General features: G+C 40.4%; 1 protein-coding gene across 1 annotated transcript in view; it reads right to left on the reverse strand.

Annotated features, from left to right (window-relative positions):
* Positions 1-4,060: 4,060 nt before the first annotated feature.
* The window catches only part of DUS4L (dihydrouridine synthase 4 like), a 39,530-nt gene continuing 25,133 nt past the window's right edge, over positions 4,061-18,457 (reverse strand). Inside the window, exons 9-12 of the mRNA XM_068669770.1 lie at positions 17,230-17,365; positions 14,435-14,546; positions 6,375-6,475; positions 4,061-5,030 (exon numbers count right to left, since the gene is read on the reverse strand). Coding sequence (XP_068525871.1) covers positions 4,992-5,030; positions 6,375-6,475; positions 14,435-14,546; positions 17,230-17,365 — 388 coding nt within the window. The 3' untranslated portion in view covers positions 4,061-4,991. The remainder of the gene's footprint in view (positions 5,031-6,374; positions 6,476-14,434; positions 14,547-17,229; positions 17,366-18,457) is intronic.

Below are 18,457 nucleotides of genomic sequence, written 5' to 3' on the forward strand. Positions count from 1 at the left end.
ACAAGTACGTTCTGAGAGATGCTTCCTGTTTTCATTTTTCCATGTAGTTGCCTTTGGCATCTCCTCACCTCTGACACGTTTGCTCTGGTATCAAATTCCCCCTCTTCACAAGGCATAGGGCATAGGCTTGCTGAACTTGCTAAACCCTGAAAACCCCAAATTTGATTGTGTTGGTGTAGAGTAAGACTGGCTCAGTGGAGTTCATAAGGAAATGCTCTAGCATTGAAAGAACTGGCCTTTAGGATTTCACCACGTTCTCCTTCCCCCTGCCAGGAGGTGGAATATCAACATCCTTTTAGTGCAGACTTACTCTTGCAGACAACAACAGGGATTTCCTGTGGAGCACAATTGCATTTCAGACTGAGGGACACAAAACTAGAGGGACTCTCCTGTTTTCCTCACAATGCACTTTGCAATGCTTGACTCTATTTACAAAATTTGTCAAGAGTGAAACGTAAGTATCACATTTTATCATAGAAAACAAAACATCCCGCATTCTGTCTCAATTGGAGATGCTCAGTTGCAAAACTACAGTTTTAGACCTTACAATTAACGTACACAGCAATATTCAGCACAGAGTACTGGACGATTGGAAGGACATAAATGAGAGCCAATTTTCCAACTTATCTTTATCCATGAAATCATTTGCATCCAGTTGCATACGGACCCATCTTACAGTTGCCACTGGGATAAGCACTGGCCAAAGGCAAAGCAAAATGAAGATTTCTGTCCCAAAGAGTACTTACAAAGTAAATTCAGTATTTCAAGGATCATAAGAACCGAGGTCGACATATAAGATGTCTACCAGAACTTCACATTTGGAAAAAATAAACTTGTGTTATTTTCAATGCTGAGCAAAACCAGAGCTTTCACCCCTCAGAACAAGCTCAGAAAGCACAGTGCCTCTCCGATGGGGAGATGTAGCCGGGGACTCCAGCTGCAGCAAGCGCAGCTAACACGCAATTACATATTCAGGAAAGACTGTGTACATTTGGTGTTACTAAATAAGGTACGTTGCCAGACATTTGTTTCAAAAAATGGAAAAAGGCAAAAACGCTCTGCCTAACCAAGGTTGTTTTCACTTAAGGAAAAGCATGTAGTTAAGTCCATTAATATTCAGGTCAGTTCTCATGCACCCACCATGACCTCACTGCTTTCTTGACTCAGCAGAAAAAGGAGTTTATGAAAAAACATCAAAACATGTTTTCTTCTTTATTGTTTTTTTTTTCTTTTTTCTTTTTTACTTTTTTTTTTTTTTTTGAAAAGCCGCTATTACTTAAACCTGTGCAAGTACTTTTAGAACTGTTTCATACTCTCTCATGTATTTCCCCACTCAAATACTGAAACTGCACATTCCTACTTTTGTAAAGACAAAAAAAAAGCCCTCAAACAACCAGACAATTACGTTCACACTAGGTATAAAGAGCTTTAAACTCTTCCATCTGTAGGCATACCCAGAATTAAATCAACCATCAAATAGGAGTATGGGAAGTAATTTTGATTCCATTGGCGTTAGTGGAGATGTAAGGTTTTTTATAATTCTTTCCTACAAAATGGATCAGGAGTTTAAAATGTGCAATTCTGATTTACTCTTTCCCTGCATATGACTCGTAACTTGAAATACTACTGACCAGAGAACTTAAAGCTGATTAATCCAGACTCCTGAAGGCTCCAAACACATATAAAATATTTTGAAACAATGCACATGCAAGCTATTCTGAAACACTTGCTGCCTACTGGGATTTCCAGGTGCACTATCTAGACTTCTGGCTTTACGAAAAACATGTCTCAAGTGTTCTGTGGAAGAATACAGGTCTACAAAGCAGGTACTTATTACAAAGGATTTCCATATGAGCAACAAAAGTTACTTTTATGTGAACAAAGCTGGGATGGATGCGTTAGATCTCCAAGGAGCTGTGCATGGTATCCAACTCAGTCAAATGTGTGTGACTACCCACAATAAAACCATAGAATACCCCGAGTTGGAAGGGACCCATAAGGATCATCGAGTCCAAAGATGACTTGATGAGTCCATAAAGATGACTGTCATATTCTACTATGTGACAGGGAAATTTGATAAATGATTCAAATAATGGATATGACAGAAGAAATAACTAGAGGCAAACTGGGAACTCTGGGAGCTTTAGGCAATCCCTGATTTTTAATTAGTGGAATATCCTCCGTGGCCTGATAGGCAGAGAGGTTCTGTTTGTTTTTAGACTGTTGCATCTTCATTCTCTTCATAAGTGGATCGCCACCTTCTGATCAGGCAGTAGGAAATGCTAGGCTGAGGTTACTGATGTCAGTATGGGGGGCAGTACCTGAGTATCACGAGTTGAATGCATATTGTTAAAAATACTAGGCATCATTTTCACCTTCTGGTGGAGCAGTACGTATCACTATGCACACTTTCAAGCTTCACTTGTTCTAGAGCAAAAATTACGTGAAGCATCTGGCCTTTCTCGTTGAGGTGAAGTATTGATACTATCAGTGCAATCACAACTGAGTTTTTTGTTCCATATTATGCTAAGATACCTTTTTAGAGATGAAGAGTACTCTGCATGATGTTTTTCATTTAAGTTACTATCTACTTATTGTAGAATACTTCAAGATGGAAGGGACCCACAAGGATCATGGAGCCGACTCTTGGGCCCCCAAAGGACCACCCCAAAATCAGACCATGTGTCTTGAGAACTTTGTCCAAATGCTCCTTGAACTCCAGCAGCTCGGTGCTGTGCCCACTGCCCTGGGGAGCCTGTCCCAGTGCCCGACCACCCTCTGGGTGCAGAACCTTTCCCTAACCCCCAGCCTGACCCTCCCCTGTCCCAGCTCCATGCCGTTCCCTCGGGTCCTGTCGCTGTCCCCAGAGAGCAGAGCTCAGCGCCTGCCCCTCCGCTCCCCTCGTGAGGGAGCTGCAGGCCGCCATGAGGCCTCCCCTCAGCCTGCTCTGCTCTGGGCTGAGCAAACCAAGGGACCTCAGCCATCCTCATGCATCTTGCCCTCTAGGCCCTTCACCATCTTTGTAGCCCTCCTTTGGACACTAACAGTTTTATATTTTTCTTATACTCTGGCACCCAAACCTGCTTGAGGTGAGGCCGCACAGCAGAGCAGGACAATCCCTTCCCTCGTCCGGCTGGCAGTGCCGTGCTTGATGCACCCCAGGGTACAGTTGGCTCTTTTGGCTGCAGGGCACTCTTCTGGCTCATGTTCAGCTTCTTTTTATGCAAAAATGCTTTAAACCTCAATGAGTAGATAATAATAAACAACAAGCAAGTGATGCTTGCTCTTGTTTTGGGTCTAAAGTAAGAAAAAGAGGAGATGGGGGGACAGTGTTAGTTCTGTTATTAACATCAGATGTTTTATGTCTTTTTTCCTTTTTCTTTTTTTTAAGTCTCCTCTCAATATTTAAAGCATATGAGACTATATCTACTGTAGATCCTTGTTAGAAGTGACAGATCCACAAATATTTTAGCCTTTGATCTCCAGATCTAGTCTTCTGAGATGAAAGTGCTCCATATCCCAGGCTTCCAAAAATAGTCTTTAGATCGGGCTGTCAGATTGGGATAACATTCTGCTACCATTTAAAATATTTCAGAACGTCTAGAAAGAAAATATATTCAACTATATCACCAAAAATTGGAGAGGGGAAGGTGCTGCTTATAATTGGGAGCTTTTCCTTAAAATTTTTGATATAAACAACCAAATCTCCAACCTCTTAGAATCCCTCAGAATACATTCTATACTACTGGGTAATACTGGTTGGACCAGACCATCTTGGAGATCTTTTCCAACCTTAATGATTCTGTGACTCTGCAAAGATGAGCTACTTTTTAAAAACATCCTTATTTAACATGCTATGATGATATGCTTTATAGTACTCAATATATATGCTGTGTTAAAATTCTAAGCTAAACAAATCCTAATTGTGGAGGGAAATTAGCCCTATGAAGAAGGCTGTATTTCCAGGAGTATCACCAAGTTAGAAGTGTATTTTGTTCTTTGTGTACATACTTAACTCTGAAAAGACTGGGTAAGATTTACATGAATAAACTCAAACTCATGAACGTAAACAATCCCTTTAATATAAGAAACATATCCAGCTTTCAAATACAAATTGGAACCAACTAACAAAAAAAAATCAAAACAACTGTCAGAATGCCAAAAAGAGCTTATGCAAAACAGTGCACATTTATTCGAGGTATTGTATCCACACAAAAAAAATAAAAGAAAAGAATGTTTACCTAGCAAGGCAAAAGCAGTTAGGTGGCATGTACTGAGTAAAGGGATGTAAACAGTGTAAAAGTTCAGAATGTTAATAAGAACCAATTAAATTAGGTTATGAAAACTGGCAGAACGCAGTATATTAAAGAAAAAGAAGCCAGAGGCATGCAAAATATTATTTGTTAAAATACATTCATCCATGTGGCTAAGTGAAAGTCACAAGCTAGTGAGATGGATTTAGAAATACAGTTTTATTTAGTTATTTTCTTTAGATTGATTGTCATTCAGTTTTCCACTGAAGTGGAAGGATTGATGAAAAGCTTGTACAACCCACTGCTAAATGAATTTTTGAAGACTCCAAATAGGTGTCACAAGAGACTTTTTTTTTTGGTAACTGTGTTTTTAAGGTTTAGCATGATATACAATCTCACTCGAATTCTACAAGCAAATGGTGCATGATCTTTTACCATTTTGAAAGGTGAGAGCTTGGAGATCAGTTGCTCCAGATGGAATTGAAAGATTATCGTGTTTTTTTCCTCACAAGAGCAGTGACAAACTCCAGGGGAAATCTGGTAAGCCACTTAACATTTTATTTCAAACACAGACTATATTGGCAACCAAGATATAGTAGCGGAATCTGAATCGTGACCTGCAGTGCATGTGCTTTTCAGAAAAATCAAGTTTCGTTTCAGACACGCATCAGGAGCCTAAACAGCGCGAGGCTTTTCACACTGAAGCGATCGTACCAATGCCATTCGCCTCAGGCACACTTACAGGTCTTTCTTGTCTTCTGCTTCACTTGAACTCTCCTGAAAACAGAGAGATTAAAAATTATGTTTTATGTTAGCAAAATCAGGAATTGTTGACTCCAGATACCCCATTTTGCCCCTTGTACTGACCCTGTTTGTTCACTTCAAAAACCTGCAGTCCCATCGATCCTACCCCACATAATACGTGTGCTTCAGATCCTAATACATGAACAGCCATGCAGCCTACTGCTCTCTGCTCATGTTACGGTTGAACTGTGCAGCAAACTAAGCAGAAAGTGTTTTCTCCTAACAACTCCTAGGGATAAACCAGCTGAATGCACTGGGTGCTCAGTGCCTTCTGTACTTTCAGTCAGAGGTAAATAGAAAAAAACATGAGGATGTGTCTTCAAGACTACAAGGCCGTTGGCAATGCAGCAGCACTCCTGTGGCTCATGGCACAAGGAAGCTCAAAGATAGGACACAGATGGTGGTCTCAATTTTGGAACACAGAGACCAACTGAGCAGTCTCTACAGAAGGACAGGATGAGGCCTGGAAATCAGTAAGCAGCTTTACACACCACAAGATGATGTCCAGCTCAGATTTGCCTTTTCTGTTTGTTTTTTAATACACAGCCAAACTGCCCTTCTTGAGAAGTGGTCACCAGAATGTTAACATTAATGATGTATTCTATCCCAAGGCTGCTACTTGTAACCAGACTAACACTCCTGTTAACTGACAGATTTCAACCAAAACTGACAGACTGAGGCAGGTGTTAGGCACGCAACATACCATCACCTCTCACACAAAAAGAACAAGCAGAGCTCCCAGTTTTGCCAAAAGTAATTACTGTACATATTACAAGTATTATAGCTATGCACATATGCAAAACCAAACTGCTAATTCACCTTTAGTTTATGTTTTTTTTGTATTTTGTACTTCAGTTGAATTTTTATACTAGCCTGTTTTTAGCCTAGGCTTCTTTTTTTCCCCCCTTCTTGCATATTAACAGTATTGCAACATTTATAACCTAGTGTTGCAAAAGCATGTTTAGAGAGCAAACAAAATAAAATGGCACCTATGAGCTATGTATATACCACACACACTACTGCTGTCATTTTCTCAGAAGCTTCTGTTTGAACTGAATCTCAACTCCCAAGCAACAGCCAAACAGTATCTGCTGATGACCAGAAGTGCAAAGAAGAAAATGCTAACAGCTTTGCCATCTAGTTCTTATAAGACAAAGTTTTACTATTTTGATGAAGTTTAAGGAGTGCTGCCCATTGTAATTTTATGCCGTAGTAAAGATTTTGGTAAATTCCCCACATCATAAGGGCCTAGCAAGCAGAATTTTGCAGGTACAATTTCAGAATGTTGTGTTCATACAGTGAGCCAGAACCACCTACCTGAAGCCGTTCATGTTCTCTCATCAGACGGTCATATTCTCTTTTAAGGCCATCAGACTGCTTTCTAATGGCTATCACTTCATTATTTGCCTTGACAAGAGCTGTAAAATATCAGGATTTATGTTTTAATTATTACTTGTATTCCTGCAGTTCCTCAGAGCCCTGCTTATATATTAGGGCTCCATGGCACTTGACAGCCCTTCCTCAAAAAAAGCTGAAATTTAAAATGGAGCATTGTAAATGGACACAGAAAGAGATGAGGGGGACAGGAAAGAGAATGCCTTGTATTCAGGAACAGCAACACAAGGAACAGGAAGGGGGGGGGGTTGTATGTAAAGCAAGGGCAAGACCAGTAAACTTTTTACTGAGGTAAGAAATGAGGGAGACTAGAGTCTTGTGTCATATTGCAGGTGACAACTCCAGAAAAATAAAACTCTACAACCCCCAGAGCAAAGCTGTCAGACATCTTAAAAGGAAGACAGTATTCAAACACTGCACAGGATTTTAGCAAAGTAACCAAGGCTGTCTAACAAATGGGGGTAGGAGGGATATAGGGAGATAATACATTATTACAGGAGCACTGACCCTCCTTTTTGCCCTGTTATCTATTTCACCATGCATGAGTTCATTCACTAGAACCATTGTTTTATGGATGAGAAGGTAAAAACGGTGGTGGTGGGACAGACAACCCTAACAGGCTTTTCCTGTGAGGAAAAATTACTTATTTCTCTACTCCCAACCTCAGCAGTAATAAACCGAGAGCAAGTATACACTGCAGGTCTATGCTGCAGTGCAAAGCACCAGGAACACACAGGGGCTAATTTACAATGCGGGGTAAATCAGCATAAAGTTGCATAAAATCATTACTCCTGAACTGTTATGTGAGCATTCACTTAGACATCATTATATACCTATGCTATAAGTACCTCACATATCTGTATATATATTTCTGCTGTAGCAGCACAGGCATATCCAAAAACTTGATTTACTCATGCAGAGAAACATTGCTGATGACCTATATGGATGCCTCACATAGCAAATGTTTCTTTCTATTTGCACCACTGAGATGTGTTTTTAAACATGGCTCTTTTCCTTGTTCCAACAACGTGGATGGTCCTTTGTGAGCTGCCTGAGGCAGACTGCTCTTTCCTAGAGACCTCCCAGCCACTCAAGAACTGCAGCACTTCTGTAAGAGAGCCTGCTCTCAAAAGCTGAGGAGCTTGCTGTGCTTTCTGTTAAGCCCCTAGCTACAAACACTCTCATCTGAACCATATTTCACTTTGGGAGCTTACTCTTGATCCCTAGTTCCTGAGACATCAGGACATAGGTCTTGACCACCTTCCTACATGCATGAAGGAAAAACAGGGAATGAGGGGGGGGGATTTGACTAATTAAACTGGATGTTTAGATTCAAAATAATTTTGAAAAAAATCTCATTTTAAAAACCTTTTAAGTGTTTTTCCAGTAATATGACTTTTAACTCGCCTGAAATTCTGATCTGCTGACGTTTGTTACATTTAAGCCTATTGACTCCATGGTGCTCAAAAATTCATTCTGTACCTTTGCATCCTTTCACTTCACTTTGCAGAGTTATCTTCTCAATGCAATCTTGCAAACATCTTTTTCTAAAGGCCTCAATATTTGGATAACCATGATTTCCACATACCTGGCAAGTAAAACCGCACTGCATTTACTCTTTCTGATCCTCTCTCTACTCTTGCTACCGTATAAAATACTGATAGTAAAATCTGGAAATCACAGTGAAGCCAACCTCTGACAATTTGATAAGCTTCTGACTGTTAAGCTGTAGGCAAAATTCACCTCCATATGCCACTTCACCTCTGCTAAATTTGCCAGTTTTCCAGTTAACTACGTTAAAAATAGTGTATTTCTGCAGAAGCCCTAATTGACCTAACACTATTCAGCAGTTTACAAGCAGCAGCACAGGACATTGCCTGCATCTGAAAACAGCTGTATCTTTAAAACACGAACAAAGTATCTGGAGGTATCTGCACATCAAGAGAGCAAACAAGCCAGCGCACTGTTTCAATGTTTTGACCAAAACAGATGCGTGACAGGAACACCTCACCTAACGCCAGAAGGGGAAAAGGCAAAGAGCAGATTGTCCTTTCCACCTGCGTTGGCTGCGGATTAGAAAATCGGCCTCGCTCCTGCTGGGGCCACACAATACAAAAAAAGTGTTACATTTTTGACCACATGAATTCTCCAGCATGCCAGCTTCTCTGGATATCTTCTTATCAAGCAACAGAGACTCTCCAGACATCACTGCTCAACTGTTTTGCCACGATGTGAACACTGCCCTACAGCCAAATCAATTGTACAGGTACATTGTTTGTCATATGGATCGCATCAAATGAACACTCCCCCAGCATAAACCAGAAAATAGTTCTTGTACACAACACAGTTGGTTATCGCTTCCAGCCTCCATCTGGCCTCTTGTTTTGCCTCAAAGGAGACCGAGCAGCTGGACTGGTGGCAAGCAAAGCCCAAGAGCTAATTGTTCCTACCAAGTAAATGCATGAGCGGGCACGAGGTGAGACACTGCTTCTATGTTAATGCAGCTAAAATCATTAAGTCCCAGAACTGGAATACAGACTACTTTGGGTTGGAAGGAGCCTTAAAGCCCACCCAGTTCCACCCCCCTGCCATGGGCAGGGACACCTCCCACCAGCCCAGGTTGCCCAAAGCCCCATCCAGCCTGGCCTTGAGCACCTCCAGTGATGGGGCATCCACAGCTTCACCACCCTCAGAGTAAACAATTTCTTCCTTTAAATGGAAAATGAATACCTGCTCTTTGTAAGGCCAAAGAAAACCACATGGGTTTCTGAGGCTTAAAGCTAAATTCTGAAAGAATTCTTCCTAATGTCTAATCTAAGTCTCCACTTCTTAGTTTAAAGCCAATTCCTCTTGTCCTACAGAGTCCCTCCCCACAGCTTTCCTGTAGGCCCCTTTAGGCACTGGAAGATTGCCGTAAGGTCTCCCTGGAGCCTTCTCCTCTCCAGGCTGAACAAGCCCAACTCACAGTCTGTCTTCATAGGACAGGAGCTCCAACCCTCTGATAATCCTTGTGGGACTCCTCTGGACTCGTTTGAATAGGCCCAGGTCCTTCTTGTGCTGAGCGCAGCCTCAGTACTGTGAAAGGTGGAGCATCTTTTTTCCATTATTTCCCTTTCCCTTTGAAGAAATTGAAAAAAATCCTTTGGGCAGTATAATATCAGAAGACATTTAGGGAAAACTATCCTGTTACACTTACATGTGTGATTGGAGGTCCATAAAATGATACAACACGTACAGTTAGGGAAAGACAGAGAACTTGTCCTTTCCTTACCATATTCTCTGCATCTTGTCCCAGGATAAGTAGTTTACTTCAGAGATCGGATTCGTCTGAAGTCAAGGCAAGATAAAGAATAAAATTGTTCTAAGGAGGCAACAACAGCCCAGTAGCTGTACTATTTCTATTACCTTCTAATTTCAAGAAGTATGGAGAACCAAAGAGTAGAATAAAAGGAAAGAGCAATAGAAGCAGCCTCCACCCCTGGTCTGACTGAATTTCTTGACTTACAGTGCTCACTACTAAGGAAATTTGGAATGATCTGGAATTTAAAATTAGCATTGCTCACAATACAAGTCTAAAACTGAAATGAATTGGAGTAGTTTAAGACTTCAAAAGATCCCTTTCTTGAGAACATTCATGTTGAGGAAGAGCTAGACACATCTCAGAATTTAGGCACAGACGAGACAGGATTTGTCAACAAATCTTTGGAAACACAGCTCCAGTCAAGTAGTACCAGATCAATGCTGAATTCTCTCTTGAAATAATGAACAGATAAACACAAAATGAGAAGGCAGAACCAAACAAAATTACACAAAGTGATTTCAAGTACCTTTGACAACCTCAAATGCAACATCATTACAAAGTGACATTACAGCAGATGATGTAAATGGCCTTGTACAAACAAAACCACACTTGCTGTATGCAGTACCATCCCTCGGAGACAACAAAAAATGAACACAAGCTTTTCTTGCATGTGCCATTGTGCAACGGCTCCCACCATGGCTATGATCTCAGTTAAAAACGTTAAGAAAGATGGACTTTGGTTTCTAAACCTCCCCCTGCCATTGGCTCAATAACACGAGACCACGGTCAATTCATTCCCGTCTCATGTCTCCTATTCCCAGCTTACAAAAGAAAGCTGATAAAGGGAGGTATTTTGTTTGTTTGATTTCAAGAACTGGAGTGCTTCAGCAGAGCTCAACATCAATACTGTTTTCATATGTGTGTCACCAGCCTGCCCAGCAGCACAAAAGCCCGGCTGAATTCTCACTGGTGGCAACAGTTCTAGCAAATGTATTCCCAAGGTCTGCATTTATCACTTGTATCTTTCCAACACCCAGTGTCATCTTGGTGTTTAGGGGAGAGCTGTGTATCTGTATGTGCACACTTCCTAGAACAGTCAACAGTTAAAAAACTACTTCTAAACCAGCTCTCTCCACATCTTGCTGTTCTCTTACTTCTGTCTCCTACAGAGCTGTGCAACCATGAAACAAAACCCACCTTTGTTACACATTCTGATGTTCTGTACAGCACACAAACCTCACTGAAGGACGCACAGAGGTTTCATCGGAATTTTCTCCTGCCCTCATTGCATGTTTAGAATAAAAATACATATAAATAAAGAGTGTTTTCAGGAAAAAGTTGAACTGAAGCTCAAAGGCACCCAAGTTCCTTTGATAAGTTAGTACAAAGAGTGAAATCCTAATGGCAAACGTGTTACCTTTGCATTTCTTCTCAATGTGGCACCACAGTCTCAGCTCAAAGATGCCATGAAGCCACAGCTCAACAACTGTACGCAGCTGCTGGGGACAACAATGTCCCCTATGCTCCATTAGCCAGAGGTAGAAGCTTTAGGTGCACGTCATTTGCTATGACACACTGTTAGAAGAGTGAGGAAGGGGTCAACAAGCTGGCTGGGAGTCCACCAGGAGCACCAGTCTGTTCTCTTACAAGACTCGACCGATACTGGTTGTTCTGTATAAATTTCTGTTGTGTAAATAAAGCTGGAGCCTCCACCATACACCGGGACGGCGTCACCAAAAAGATGACCCGAGATAGCAGAAAGTGGAATAGTACAGCTGTGAGCAAGTCCTGCCCTCAACCCAAGGATGGCTGCTTCACCAAACGTCCTTTGACTCCAACCTCATCTCCGACAAAAATCCCTTAGGTCTGATGCTGGCAGCCACAGAGAGCCTTTAATTATCTCAAGTCAACATTTTGTTAGAAACGCATCTAACGTGCATCAGGAAAAGCACACTCACCTCTGCATTGCCTGCTCCTAAGATTACTCATACTTTATCTCAGATAGTGAGACATTTTCCTCAACTGACAAGCGTATCAATAAAATGCCATCTCAGAGGGTTTTAAAAGTCGTGTTATTACATGTCCAGGTATGCTAAAGATGGATTTAGGCTCTGAAAGTGCCAGCCACACTGCTGGGTGCCTATAAAGTCCCCAGTACGTGGGTCTGCAATAAAGGAGTGAAAAACTAGCCCCCTTTCCTTCACATCCTCAATAAAAAAAAGAGAGGGCCTCAGTGGGGATAGGAAAGTCAAGTCTGAAAGGAAAACAAATTTGGCTGAAATCTTTGTCATGTGTTTCCAACCATTCTTCAGATTTCTGTAATTTCATTACTCAGTCTCTTTGTCTTGTATTTATATTCTTCATCTTTACCTGTCCAGAGCACAGTAAGTGGCAAAATATCTTCTTAACTTAGGATTTCACTTATGGATAGTTGAACAAAAATATATGGTAGATTGCGTTTCCTGTAAAAGGTAGAAAGCTGAAGAACTAGAGATGAGTCTCTTGAATGTTTGCAATAGTCACTGTGTACACTGAAATTTCAGTCAGAATTTCAGGAAGAGGAGACACACCGCATTTGCTCTGGCAAAAGTTGTAGAGCATTTTGAAAGGTTAAAGAAAATTTACCACTCCCCTGATTTCACAGCACTGCTCTGATACTAAACTGAGTTAATGAAATGCAAAGCAGACATGCTTCAGATGATTCCTAAGCATTGTTCTATTGAGGTACCTCACCTTCCAACATGTAGCCTACTACAACAATCCCCTGCCCCTCAAGTGTCCCCAAAACTTCAGGACTGGACTTTGTGGACACAAGGGATACATTTTAGTCATGCTCAACGGCATGCAAAAAATCGACAAGCTTGTTTTACCTCTAACAATCCCAGCTTTGATTTTTATGTAATTCATTTCTCACACTTAGTGAGCGTGAAGCTCAGTATTTACCTGCTCTGTTGCAGAAGTTTCAAAAGAAACAGCAAGTTCAATCCACGTGCAAACTCTAACACTCCATATGAAGTTGTCTACAGATGCACTTGGTATCAAGGACCTCCAGCTTGCTCACAATAAGGTGTAAGAATACTTACCAAAAAAAAGATAGACATACCTCAACGCCATTTAGCTGATGATGGTAATTAACACAATCACAGGGTTTTCTGTTTGATGTTTTGGCAACGAGGGGGGTGGCATCAGGAGGAGGGCTATAAATATTTCCTGATTCATTCCTTAAAGAAATCCTCTCCCTGACTCCCCTCCCCCCCAACAAAAAGACTCCAGTATGCCTTAATTTATACATCTTTCTAGTGGACAACAGCCTGCATGGAGAATGCAGCTGAAACAGCATGTGGTAAATCTATTTATTCCTTAGCTCTCTCTAGCAATCCCGACAGAAAAGCTTACATTATATTAGTGTCACATACCAGCAGTTAGTTTAAATAAAACATATGCATTTATGTTTTTCATTGATCTTGTCACTTCAAAGGCAGCTTTCCTTCATTTCTTTAAGAAAACAGCAGGAGAGGGAAAACCCACCATCAAACCTGCCTGGGAATGTGCATTAATGAGACCCTCTATTTAAAGATTCTTGTTGCTTCAAGCCCAGCTGAAAACAGCTGTTCTGCTGCTCTTGTTTCTCTTCCCAATGGACAACGAAAAATGATTTCATGAAATATTTGGTGTTGCTATTTTTGAAGCTTTGTAGCAGCGCCCTGCAATATGAAAGCAGTACTGTTTTGATGAAAACATGCTATCTGGTACCACAAAAACCTGTTTTGTAACAGTCTGAACATCTGATTAATACTTACAAGGTCACAGATAGTGTTATCTTAAAAACATTAATTTCAGATGAGTAGATGTTGTTCGTAAGCATCACACACCTTGGCAGATCCAAATAGAGCAGATTTTACCTGTTTGGTTCTGTCCTATCTCAACATGGATTGCCAAGAAAGCAGTTTTGACAAGCTAAACCTTAAACACGGAAGCTGCTAACAAGTGTCATGCTAGAAATTGCAAGGAATGTTTCTTTGCAGGCTAAAATGGGATTAAAAAAATAATGCTATCACTTCTGTTGCAGGAGATACATACATTTAGAATACTGGTCAAAGACTTTTCTGCTACCTGACCTAACACTCACTTCATAAAAAAAAAAAAAAAAATCACAGAATATCCCAAGTTGAAAGGGACCCACATGTTCCAGTCCAACTTCTGGGTCCCCAAAAGAACCACCCAAAAAAAGACCACGTGTCTGGCTGGCACTGTCCAAATGTAAGCCGCCTTTAGACACAGAGTTAGCCCTGTAAGTCCCCATTTTATACACAGACATTGGCTGCTGTATGTAACACAGGAGATGAGGCTGATGCCCACAGCAACCTGCAGCTGATTCCATATCCTGTACGAGTCACCACTGAACAAATCAACAAATTAAACTGATATGTGTAAATGGTGTTAATGATTACCATTTAACTAAGGGTGTTCAAATTACAACATACACATTTTCATAACAAAAACATTTGCTAAAAACTAGGCATGGTGATGACATTGTTCCAGTTCCTAGTTAAATGTGAAGAAACCCCAAACCAAGCGTTTCTGTAAACTGTAGTTAATGCTACATTTAGAATAAAAGTTTGACCTCCGGTGTTGAAACAATTCTTTTCATAAACACAAAAAAGTCCTAACCAATATTTACCATTTGATGTCTTCTGTAATTCTGCTCTCAAATGTTCAACTTCCTTCTTCAATTTTTCATTAATTACTTTTGCTGATTCTTTATTTCCACTGCTTCCTCGTTCATTCAAGGCCTGTTAAAAACCATAGATGCTACAATTACTTCTGGTTAAATTAGTTGAATATTAATGCCAAACTACCAGAGAATATCAGCCTTGAGTTTGTAAAGTGACAAGTTTTATCAAATGCCAATACAACACAGACAGATACTCAGTCTTTCCAGGGATAAAAATTAAAATAATAATAACAAATTGCTCAATTTTGTAAGTTGATATCAAGTCTTGTTGCATACGTATGTGTATAGGTGGCATTACCTTCCATGTAACAGGACCTGCTATCTCTGGATCAAGCCCACAACTTCTGTTTAGGTTATAAAAGGCTTTTCAAAAAGACATATACTAGGACTTCGTGTGGTGTTTATATGCAACTTTTTCTAATAATTAAGTTATCCTGACTTAGATGTCACCAATCCCTCCTTTTAGGTTCATAGCTACCTCTTTAATCTTCAGAATACCTCAATACTCAGAATAGGTTTCCACTGAAACTCAAGTCAAAACAAAGGAAGGATTCAAGAGTAGCCCTGTAAGCACTGGACACAAGAGCAGTACACTCCCTGTACCCTGAAAACGTTGGCACTGCTATACTTATACATGCTCTTATCATTAGGTCATCAGTAGCAACTGTCTTAAGGTATCAAACGTTAAGGATTAGACCCCATAATTAGACCCTTTCCTCACAGAGCTTCTAGTAGCCAACCAAGCAGAGTTTCTGTTGTGACAAAGGCAAAAATAGTGCTAGATGCTTCAGGGGAAAAGGAAAAGAACTGAGATGAACAACTGGTAGGTGAACTCACGGCATCAGAGCTTACTGGGAATGAGGAGGAACAGAGGGAGAGAACAGATTACTTCAGGAAGAAAAAGAACAGTTTATAAAAACTGTTAAACAATCCAAGGAAGGGAGCTGAAGAAAAGTTTCAGGATGCATTGTAACCATAGAGCAGAGGTTCTGTTTCACTCCTGGTAAAAAAAACATAGCCAATTTGTTATGGAATAAAGCTAGAGAGGCCTCACATTGCCTTCATTACTTTCTCAGCTCTTTCCATTAATACAGTTATTTCTATAAAATTTTCTCTTACGTCCAGTGCTCCATGGAACCTCTGAACAGGAGGCAGTGCAAAACACTGGAGTAAACTTACAGGATTTATACTTACAGCCAGAGTGCCCTGCATGCTATTGCTTTTCCCTCTCTCTGACAGGGGAATGAATCACATTTGTATTATGAACACAAATGCAGGGGGCCAAGCCTCAGAGGAGCCTAAGCCATGGTATCTCTTTGAGGTTATAAAAAAAAAAAAGATTCTGAACATTTTGCATTTTCAGCACAGGGGAGACCTAGCTACAGCATGCTGATTGTAACCGTGGTTACCACTGCTTTTGCAAATCATAAAATCAAAAATACAAATAGAAACAGACAGGAATGCAGCTTCCAGTTGCTGGCTATCACTTACAAGCAGCTAAGAGAATGTGTTGCTTGGGAAACACACGCTTAAGGGTGAATGCAGAACAAAAAGAGGACTTTTGGCCACATCCCAGCAGGACGGAGAAGAAAAAGTGTAGCAGGATGCAGCAAAGAGACAAGTTCTAAGGCTAAGGGTGGGAGTCTGGATTATTTTGTCAAAATACCAGACTCCCAAGATTTTGTGATCATTTCATAATTGGGAAATAGGTTACACACACCTTAGTGATCTTCATTTCATGATACCTTTCAAATACCTGTGTGATTTTTTTTAAATCCCCTCCAGTACTTTGTCTGGAAACGTATTACAAAAAACAAAACAAAAAACAAACAAACAAAAAAAAACAAAAAACAAAAAACTGGTGCTGGTGGTAACCACAGACTCCAGACAGACTGGAAGGAAAGCTTCACACACCTGCAGTGAATTTTATTTTGAATGGATACTTGCAGTTTGGCTTCTGGTTCATTCTCTTCCAACAGAAGTCAAAGTAACCACCAGCAAGAAAAGATTTCATTCATCTAGACCTTTGTTATTTCCCTTCCTGCATAAAGCTATCACCACAACAGACAAATAATAGCTTAATTTTATCCACTCTTCTCCAAAAATAACATGGTTTTGGTTCACTGGTGGTGGTTCTTTTAGGTAAGAAATGTTTGGTACTACCCTCATTAATATCACAGCAGTGCCTTACTGAGAAAGGAAGGTACTAGGGAGTAGGCTGATCCACTATAAAAATACATACAAGAGTACAAAATACAATAAATACAAAGGATCAATTTTACAAGTTAGAAAATACATCTCAGGACCAGAGCAAGTCCTGCTTAGAAGAGAAGAGAGAGACAGCATTAGCACAGCTGTATCGTAGGCTTCTCTGTACTGGGTTGCTGTAGCCCTGACCCAAACAGCCAGCTGTTTAAGGTAAGAAGAATAAAATTAGTGTCTCCCTCTACTTTACTGAGAGTGAATTCAAAGAGATATTTTAAGAATTTATTAATATTTGACAAGATTTATCCCAGAAAGACAGAACTTCCTCCATTTACTTGTACCACTTCAGTTTCCTTTGTTAGTAAAATGCTCCTGAAATTTGTATTCGGTATTCTGAATTACGTATGGTGAGAAATTTATTCTTCCTTTTTCCATCAGGAATAAAAAAAGAACAAAAATTCAGTAGCCAACTATGTCCGGATTGTTTTGTACTATCTACTTTCTGCATAAGAAAAATAAAAACGGTAAGAAGATACCTCCTGCAGCCTTTCATTCTCAGCCAGGTATTTTTTGGCTGCTTCAGTAGTGTCGTTGACTTGCGTTTCCAGAGCTGCGTGAGATGCCATGCTTTTTGCCAACTGAGTAAGAAGGGTAATAGTACGTCTCAATACACTGGTGAGGAAACACAGTGAACAGCACAGTAATTCACAGCACAAATTAAAAAAAAAACAAAACAACAAAAACCACACAACACACAAAACCAACCCCTTTTGTCTGTTTTTCAACATTAGATATGAAAACGAAAACGCAAAGCACCTAAGGGAAACATCCAGGCTCCATGATGACAGGTAACAGCAGAGTAAGAGACTGAAAACACATTTTCATCCATCAAAAACCCATTTTTTACTTGAAAAGGGAACCCACTCCTCCTCCCCAAATCCACAGCCATTAGGGGGTCAGACACCTCTTTGTGTAAAGGCTGAAATAATCTTACATGACTTTGTGTTTTAAATATGATGGCTCTCTGAATATAACACACAAGTAATATGTTATGGTAATGAGCATGATTAAAAATAACAGCAAAAAATACCCCTCCCCTTATAAAAGGCTTTAGCAGAATAAAATTAGCAATATTTTATTAACCTTCCTATTAACTCAAAGTACTCTGTCAGTACCGTATAAATCAGAACATGCACGAATGTCAGCACTCAGCTGGTGTCTCAAAGCTAAGCTCTGCAAATACCTTCCTTGACTTGACCCAGCGATTGCTTCTTTGCATCTCTACTTCCATTATTGATTCATCTTGGAGTCTTTCAAAATGGTACGTTACTGAATCAAGGGAAGGCCAAAGCAACACTGAATTGAATTCACCCCTAACTATACAGCTGCTCTTCAAAAAAAAAAATAAATCCACTTTGTTTTTTCATAACTGAAAGCATATTAACAGACCTTGTAGCTCCCGAGGTGAGCCTTCCACCTGCTTTTTCACTGAAAGCTCATCTTCTGTTTTTAATAAAAATGTTAACTCTTTGTCACTCTTTATCCAGGATACATCAGCCAGAAGTCAGTAAAACATCATTATTAAAATAGAATTACAGTACTGTGTAGGTTGGAAAGGACTTCAAGAGGTCATCCTGTCCGAGATCCAGCTGAAAGCAGAGCAGGCAGAGCAGACTGCTTAGGGCCTTGTTCGGCTGAGTGCCCCCCCATCTCCAGCGCCATTCCTCAGACTTTTAGGGTCCTTCTTCTAGTGCACAGCCACTC

The sequence above is a fragment of the Anas acuta genome, chromosome 1, assembly GCF_963932015.1.
Source record: "Anas acuta chromosome 1, bAnaAcu1.1, whole genome shotgun sequence".
Lineage (NCBI taxonomy): Eukaryota > Metazoa > Chordata > Aves > Anseriformes > Anatidae > Anas > Anas acuta.